The 9,442-nt window shown below is 41.5% G+C and overlaps 2 protein-coding genes across 2 annotated transcripts; both read right to left on the reverse strand.

Moving 5' to 3' along the window:
• Positions 1-814: 814 nt before the first annotated feature.
• LOC106331070 (uncharacterized mitochondrial protein AtMg00810-like) lies at positions 815-1,627 on the reverse strand. The gene has a single exon (XM_013769422.1). It carries the CDS (start codon positions 1,625-1,627, stop codon positions 815-817), a length of 813 nt encoding a protein of 270 aa, XP_013624876.1.
• Positions 1,628-1,739: 112 nt separating this feature from the next.
• LOC106331071 (uncharacterized mitochondrial protein AtMg00820-like) lies at positions 1,740-2,225 on the reverse strand. The gene has a single exon (XM_013769423.1). The coding sequence runs from the start codon at positions 2,223-2,225 to the stop codon at positions 1,740-1,742; it is 486 nt and encodes a 161-aa protein (XP_013624877.1).
• Between the last annotated feature and the right edge of the window lie 7,217 nt (positions 2,226-9,442).

Here is a 9,442-nt window from a genome sequence, read left to right on the forward strand (position 1 = left end):
TTTTCAGAGACGACTCTCATCATAGAGGCATGTCCTCTAAGTATACATAACCAGAACTTGCTCTCCAAGTTTTTCCAAAAGCAACTTAAGCAACTTTCCTTTTTCTCCCAAGGAATAATTCTCTTGCCTTTTTCTCTTCAAGTAATATCCATTACACTTAATGTACATCTTCCAATAAACATATTGTTTCTTCTCCAAGCTTAACAAGCCCACAGACATCACAACATACAAACTTCAACCAAGCCCATCTTCATGACACACGCATGTACTACCTCCTGTAGTACTTCACGAACTGATACAGAATATACATCTTCAGAGAACACATTTATCGAAGTCTTCTGAAATTCTTCCCGAAGTCTTCTGAAAATCTTTCCGAAGTCTTCTGAAAGTTTTCGCGAACAGGTTTGAGATAAAAAAACGATTTCATACCTTGAACATGTGAGATGACTTGCTTAGCTTTTCCAAGCACCCAGAACTTCACTACAAAAGCTACCAAATCGTTAATGACCACGAATCATGAGCTTCAATGTATCTATGAACCTTACAAAGCTTGGAATCAAAATCTTGGTTTTTTGGATGAATTTGAAGATAGGGTGAAAGAGATGTGATTTGTGTGCATAAGTAATGAGATATGCAGAGTAAAAATTGAAACTTTGGTGCATTAAGGACTTCAAATTGTTTGTTCATTGTGGTTAGTGTATTGATAACAATGACAATATTGTAAATACTTTGTGAAGATGAGGATGATAAGGTAAAAAACTTATTTAAGAAAAAATAATAATTATAACGGCATTTTCGTGAATAGCTCTAACTTCTAGGGTGAATAAGTGGCCCCAACATTGTCACAATAAATCGTCGGAGTGGAGATGAGTGGAATGTGAAGCTCTCGAAGTAACGAGTAAAGCCATCGAACCTCCGCAGAAGCAGCAGAAATAGCTCTATATTCTGCCTCAGTCGAGGATCGCGCTATGCCTGTTTGTTTCTTTGCAGACCATGATATTGGGTGTTGGCCAAAGAATACAACGTATGCACCAGTAGAAGTGTAATCATCCTTGTTGCCACCCCAATCTGCATCGGAATAAGCATGGAGGGAGAGAGAACTGTGGCGTGAGAGAAAGATACCAGAGATATACGTGCCAGCCAAGTACCGTAGTACTCTCTTAGCCGCCATCCAGTGAATGTCTGAGGGTTTGTGCATGAACTGAGAGAGTTTGTTGGCAGCCAGGGCAATATCTGGTCGTGTGAGGAGAAGATACTGCAAGCTGCCTACAACGTTTCTGTATTCTGAAGGATTATCCAAGATGGTGCCATCTCGTATAGAAAGCGATGTAGAAGCACACATAGGAGTTGGAACTGGCTTGGCATGTGTCATGTTGGTGCGATGAAGGAGATCAGCAATGTACTTTCGTTGTGAGAGGTGGATGCCCTGAGACGTACGCATTACCTCAATGCCTAAGAAGTATCCCAAGTCATCAAGATCTTTAAGTGAGAATCGCCGAGACAGGGTGCTGATGATATCACAAATTCGTGAGAGAGAGTTGCCAGTAACCACAATGTCATCAACGTAAATTAGTATGAAGATGACAATGCTACGATCATGCAAGAAGAACAGGGACGCGTCGGCCATAGAGTTTTTGAATCCAAGGCTAAGAAGATATGTTTTTAACTCTGTGTACCAAGCACGAGGTGCTTGTTTGAGGCCGTAGAGGGCTTTGTTGAGTTTGCACACATGATTCGGTTTATCTTTGTCGGAACCCTGATGGCTGAACCATGTATACAACTTCATTAAGAGTGCCCCGAAGAAAGGCATTGTTGATGTCGAGTTGCTTGAGAGGCCAGTCATATTTTGCTGCAAGACCAAGGAGAAGTCGGATTGTTGGAGATTTGATGACGGGGCTGAAGGTCTCATGGTAGTCTATTCCTGGACGTTGGTGATATCCTTTTGCTACCAGTCTGGATTTCAGTGATTTCTCAGTCCCATCAGGATTATATTTGTACCTGAAGATCCATCTGTTGCCAACAAGATTTGTCGCTTCTTCAGCTGGAACTAGATCCCAAGTGTTGTTAGCAACCTGAGCATTGAACTCTGCAGTTGCAGACTTGCGCCAGCGGTCATCAGCCAGAGCCTGAGTGATTGTCTGTGGCTCGACGTATGGAGCAAGTTCTGTTGTCAAACCATACTTTGGATTCGGCTTCACAATGTTGTTTCGAGATCTTGTTGTCATAGCATGTTGTGTTGGTTGAGAAGTTGCAGCAGTGGGAGCAGCAATGGAAGTGGCCGGCTCTGTTTGTGGAGCAGGTTCAGTTGTTGTTGGAGTAGCCGTTGTTGATGCAGGTCCAGTTTCTGGTGAAGGCTTCTCCACGAGTACTTGTTACTGACCCAGAGGTTCCACCGTAGGGACCCACACCAGCTCCTCTGCTGCCGGAGAAGAAGAGACATTGGCACTTAGAGAAACAAAGGGAAACTTATTTTCAACAAAAGTTACATGTCGTGAGACAAAGACTCGAGAAGTGGAAGGATCCAAACAGAAATAGGCACTTTGAGTGAGAAAATAGCCAAGAAAGACACAAGGAGTGGAACGTGGTTCCAGTTTATGTGATGTGTACGGTCGCAGCCATGGGTAGCAGAGGCACCCAAAGATCTTCAGCTTAGAGTAGTTGGGTTTAGTTCCAAAGAGCTGAGTGTATGGAGTGTCCATTGAGAGTACCTTTGTTGGCATCCTTTTGGCTAAGTATACTGCTGCAGCAAACGCATATGTCCAGTATTCAGTGGTGATGGAATCGTGAGTAAGGAGTGAGAGACTGTCTCGACAATGTGTCTGTGTCGTCTCTCAGATAAGCAATTGTGCTCCGGTGTGTGTGGTGGTGTTGTGAGGTGGGATATGCCGTGCTGCGCAAGGAATGGTTGGAGTGCAATGTATTCACCGCCATTGTCACTGTAAAGTGTTGTGATTTTTGTCTGGAATTGATTCTCGACGAGCTCCTTAAACTTGATGAATGTGGCTGCAATCTGGGACTTTAGTTTCAACGGGAATAACCACATATATCTGGTATAGTGATCAACCAAGAGTAAGTAGTATTTGTAGCCATCAAAAGAGAGAGTGGGAGAGGACCAAACATCTGAGAAAAGTATTTGTAATGGGCGAGAGGAAGTAATAGAGGTTTCATGGAATGGCAATTTATGACTCTTATTAATGGAACAAGCATTGAAATGAAAAGAATTTGAAGAACGACAACAAAAACCAGGAGAAAAACAAGAAGAGATATGCTGTAAAATCGGAAAAGCCGGATGTTCTAGTCTGTGGTGCCAGTCTGAGGACGATGATGATACAGCAGAGAAAGCAAGAGGAGTGCTGATAGACCATGGATTTTACCTATTATTGGCCATGGTTTATAAGTGTTTTAAGATACATTTACTACTATATAGAGTCTATTTAGAGTATTTACAGGTCCAGTTACTATTTGCAAGGAAATGATGTATTTGGAGCTATTTGGAGATCTTTTGAGCTTCGCTGGAAGCAAGAGATGGTCGACGGTCGCAACTCAGTATCGACCGACAGTTACCACCAAATATCGATCGATGTTTGGTCCCTCGTATCGATCGATCATGAAGCCATCCGAGAATTAATGACAAATCAGAAGATTTCAAGTTTCAAAAAAGTCTTAATAATTACATCATTAGTCTATGGCCGCCTGTTAGGCTATTTATTAGAGTTTTGTATTATTTTAGAGGCAGATTGGCCTAGGGACCTTTTTAGACCTAGTTTGGAGGAGGCAAGAAGCTACCATTGAAAGAGGAGAGCTTAGGATTGGAGAGATAGACCATCTACTGCAAAACAGAGAAGATCTTGAACTCCCTTGCTTTCATTATTTCTGTTACTTTTACTGTTTATTTTATCTAAGTATTATTCAGACCATCATAACTATGTGTTTCATGAATATGTCTGAGTAGTCCTTACTGTTAGATTTAGGTTTCTCAATGTGTTGATAAATGTATTACTGACAACAACAATTGCTAGGGTGTTTAGAAATATAATTCTTTCATCTAGTTATGCTTAAAGCTAAGTTTAGGATTGATCACCTTTTAAACTTAGATCTTAGGATAAATTGGGATCAAGCCATTGCTTGACTCAATACCTGAAAATAACTAGAATGATCTAACTGACTAGATACAGATGAGAGTTGGTCTAGTGAGTTAGAGAATACAAATCAAACATGTATGTAAAGCTTTCTGGAAGAAGTATCGATCGACGCAGCGATAGCCCTATCGATAGATATTTTGAAAGGTGTATCGATCGATATTCACAAAGAAATATCGATCGACACTTTCCCGTGATTAAAATACGAGAGTTGAGATTCGAGATCCAGATTAGATGATCAAACAGATTATACCTTAGTTTGAATTCAAGAACAATTAATATTAATAAACACCTAAATTTCCTAAATTAAGTTTTACTTATCATACCTGAGAATATACATGAATCTAGCTACTTCAACCAACTTTTAACAACCTCAAAACAATCAATGGAGCAATAAACTTGCTCACAAATCCATTTACTGTTTTTAAAACCTATAAATCATTCAGTCTAGATTTATTTCAAGACCATAATCTATTGTGTAATCCTAGAGTCTCTGTGGATTCGATCCCTAAGTACTACATCCGAACCTCTTATTTGAGAGAGTAATTCACTTCTTAGGGTAATTTGAGTGATTTCAAATTTGGCGCCGTTGCCGGGAACTCTTTCTTATTACCATTAGATTAAGTTTAGAATTTAATCTAGATTTTGTTACTAAATTTGCTAAAAGTTTTTCTCTCTTTTCCTGCTGACACAGGAGCTTCAAGATGAAAAACATGGATTTCGGCCGGACATTGATCGACGAAGCGAGAGCAATATCGAGCGACAAGTTGACAGAAATATCGGTCGACGACGAACATCAAACATCGATCGACAGCACCCCGCCGGAAGCAGGTAAGCATTCTCTTACCGATGATGCTAATGAAAGAGTAGTCCTAGGAGAACCTAAAGGTCAACTAAGCAACGTAAAAAACCAAATTATGAATGAACAGGGGACTGAAATCCCTGTTCAAATTAAATCTATCTCAGAAAGAGATAATGAATGGAAATTCTTTTTGCAAGACTACTTAAATCCTGGAAGGACCTATTCCAATAGGTCCGCAATTAGACTACCCAAAGATGATACCAAGAAATCCGGGAACAGTCCCGAATACTTAATTATGGTACGTCAAAATCCTTTCTGTGGGACCATCTCAGAGCGACCACACGATCACATCGATTATCTAGAAGAATTGATGAATGATGAATACAATCGTTGTAAACTCTTTCCATTTTCCTTAGAAGGCGACGCCAGAAAATGGTAAGACCAAATACCAACAGGATCTTTGACCTGTTGGAAGGAGATAAGGAGTGCCTTTATCAATCAATTTTTCGATGAAACGCACTACTGGGAGATAAGGAAGAAAATATCCACTTTCCATCAAGGTCCACGGGAATCATTCAGAAACGCAAGGAGAGATTCAAGAGCTACCAACTTGAATGCCCCCACCATGTCTATTCAGAGCCACAACTAATTAATACCTTTTACGGAGGTGTTAATCTTCATTACCAAATTACGCTTGACACAGCCAATGAAGGGAACTTCAGTACCAGGAACCCTGAAGAAGCGAAGCGTTTGATCAAGAATATAGCTACGGGTAGATCCTACTAAATGATGGACGAAGAGTTAGGAAGGAAAGCTGACTCAGTTGATGAGTCACCCTTACTCGAAATTAAAGAACATCTACACTCACCCCATCCTGCTCTTGAGGGACAGAACCAATTTGGGATTTACCAAATTGATGATGATACCCTATCTGAACTAGAACAGCAAATAGATTTCGTAGATAGCCAAACCTTGAAAAATAATTACCTTAACCCCGATAGCTTTACCCAAAATTATGATGCTACTGTTGGATCACGCCGAGGCAGAGCAAAATTTAGGCTAAACCAAGCTTTCACGGGAAATCACAAATTGGCCACTGACCTGAACGGAAAGATAGACATAATCTTCAGTGAATTGATGAGGAAGTTTGACGTTTTAAATGAACACATTAAGAGACTGGACAGTCAGGTCGTGGAAAACGCAACCGCTATCAAAAGAGAGACAGGACGTCTCCCTGGGCGGACTGACGCGAACCCGAAACGCCAAGTTAATGCCGTGTTATTAAGAAGCGGAAAACACCTCGTTTCGAGGGCGATAAAAATCAACAACACAGAGAAACATGTTGTAGTTGAGGAAGCCGGTGAAAGTAGGCCACGCCCTATAATCCTCGATGATCCCAACACCGAGTCAGAAATACCTCGAGAAAAAAAGCGGCCAACCACTGAGAAAGACGCCATCGACCTCGAGGAAGAAGAAGGAGGATTGGAAGAAGATGTCGATATCGATCGACAAGAAACCATCGATCGACAAACCACAGTGAATATCGATCAAGACTATGGAAACAATGTCGATCGACTCTCGACTCCTGCTGAACCAGCCGTAGAAAGAGTGTATAGGACTCTACCACCCTTCCCTCCTAACAAGACGCAGACTAAGCGAGAGCTAGGCAGAGCGATCTGCAAGAAAGCATTCGATAAGATCACGTTGGAAATGCCATTAGGTGATGCGATAAAAGTATCTCCTTCGATAAAAAAATATATAAAAGATATGGTATCCAACAGTTTTCCAGCCGCTGAGCTCAGCGTAATGATGGTTTCAGAGGAAGTAAGTGCAATAATCCAAGTCAAGATCCCGATCAAGAGACCCGATCCGGGTAGTTTTGTCTTGGATTGCAATATACGAAACAAAAATTTTCCTCGATCCCTTTGTGACCTAGGTTCTAGCGTGAACCTCATGCCACATTCTGTCGCAATATCCCTAGGATATGACAAGTTCAAACCTACCAAAATAACTTTGGTTCTGGCCGATAGATCCGTTAGATTGCCTGAGGGAATGCTTGACGACGTGCCAATAAGAATTAACGGCTGTCACGTTCCAACGGATTTCGTAGTATTGAAATACCAGAATGAACCAAAGGATCCCCTTATTTTAGGTAGACCATTCCTAGCTACTGCAGGTGCGATAATTGATGTCAAGGAGGGTAGGATATGTCTAAACATTGGAAACATTCCGATGACTTTCGACATTGATAACCTGATAAGACGACCCTTGATCGATAAACAGATTTCCTGCATGGACGATATCTATGAATTGGCTGAAGAATCTTTTATGAACCTGTGCTCAGACGACGCCCTGGACAAAGTACTCACAGCTAGTGAAGAAGAAAGTTTCAGTGTCGTTAGTAGAGCTGAAGAGTACACGCGACTAATGGACACGAGCATGGAAACAGTAAGCGTTGAAGACATAGAGGATGACGCTTCGGAAATCAACGTCGATCGATATTTAATAAAAGTTGTCAATCGACAACCATCCTCCTTGAAGGAATGGGATCCCGAAAAGGCACCAAAGAATGAGTTAAAACAGCTGCCCGCTGGACTCAAATATGTTATTCTCTATAAAGATTCATACCTAGTAATCGTGAACGCTAACCTCACAAACGGAGAACTTGGGTTGTTATTAAATGAACTACGCAAATACAGGAAAGCCCTCGGGTACTCTCTCGAAGATATTCCTGGCATTTCTCCAGATCTGTGCATGCACCGGATTCACCTAGAAGACGGTTCGAAATCGTTAGTGGAACACCAGAGGCGACTGAACCCGAACTTGAAAGAAGTTGCTAAAAAGGAAATAATTAAACTTCTGGATGCCGGAGTCATTTACCCGATTTCGGATAGAAATTGGGTTAGCCCCGTGCATGTTGTACCAAAGAAGGGCGGAATCACTGCCGTGAAGAATGACAAAGATGAACACATTCCATGTGAACCGTTACTGGACATCGAATGTGTATCGATTATAGAAAGCTAAACGCTGCTACTAGAAAAGATCACTTCCCTTTACCTTTCATTGATCAAAAGTTGGAAAGATTGGCAAATCACCAATACTACTGTTTTCTTGTTGGATACTCTTGATTTTTCCAAATCCCTACACACCCTGACGATCAAGAAAAGAGCACCTTTACATGCCCTTACGGAACATTCGCATACCGCAGAATGCAATTCGGTCTTTGTAATGCACCTGCCACCTTCCAACGATGCATGATTTGAATTTTTACTGATATGATAGAAGACTTCATGGACGATTTCTCAGTATATGGATCCAGTTTCAAAAACTGTCTCGATAACCTATGTAAAGTTTTGGCAAGATGCGAAGAAAAGAATCTCGTTCTAAATTGGGAAAAATGCCACTTTATGGTTAACGATGGAATCGTCCAAGGACATAAAGTATCTGCCGCTGGTATAGAAGTAGATCGGGCAAAAATTGAGGTAATGACCGGTCTGCCAGCACCCACAAACGTCAAAGATGTGAGAAGCTTTCTCATACATGCCAGATTTTATAGGAAGTTCATACAAGATTTTAGCAAAATCGCTAGACCTCTCACCTCCCTCCTCTGTAAAGAAGTTAAATTCGACTTCACACCATAGTGCGTAAAATCCTTCGAGGAAATAAAGAAAGCCTTGATAACCGCCCCCATCGTGCAAGCACCTGACTGGAATTTTCCTTTCGAAATAATGTGTGATGCGAGCGATTTCGCTGTAGGAGCAGTTCTAGGCCAAAGGAAAGACAAAAAGCTGCATGCAGTTTATTATGTCAGTCAAACTCTCAACGAAGCACAAAGAAATTACGTGACAACAGAAAAAGAATTGCTAGCCGTGGTTTATGCATTCGAAAAATTTCGTCAATACCTGGTCGGTTCGCGAGTCATCGTCCACACTGACCACGCCGCAATTAAATACTTGATGCAAAAGATAGACGCAAAACCACGACTCCTGCGATGGATCCTTCTACTTCAAGAATTCGACATCGAGATCAAAGATAAAAGAGGAGTAGAAAACAGAGTTGCAGATCATCTTTCCCGGATAAGAATAGAAGACGACGTCCCTATCGATGACTTCTTACCAACCGAAAACGTTTACCAAACGGAATCGTTCATCGGGAATGTATGTCTCACTTCAGAGTATCTATCGATCGATGATAACGATCCAATGTCGATCGACTACGACAATACCAGGTCGATCGACTACGACAATACCAGGTCGATCGACGACGACGATAATATGTCGATCGACACTTCAAATATTCTGAGCAAAGATACTAATCCCAAAACCCACACCTTCGATATAAAAGTTAACGTAGCACACAACAAGCTGTACCCTGACCGTGATTCCCCCGATGAAAGTCTGCATCAAGGAGTACATGTAGTCGGACAAGGTTCAAAGGACAGACCATGGTACGCTGATATAGTAAACTATTTAGCTGCCGACATAGAACCCGAAGAGTTGAG

The sequence above is a fragment of the Brassica oleracea genome, chromosome C3 (genome assembly GCF_000695525.1).
Source record: "Brassica oleracea var. oleracea cultivar TO1000 chromosome C3, BOL, whole genome shotgun sequence".
NCBI classification, from domain to species: domain Eukaryota; kingdom Viridiplantae; phylum Streptophyta; class Magnoliopsida; order Brassicales; family Brassicaceae; genus Brassica; species Brassica oleracea.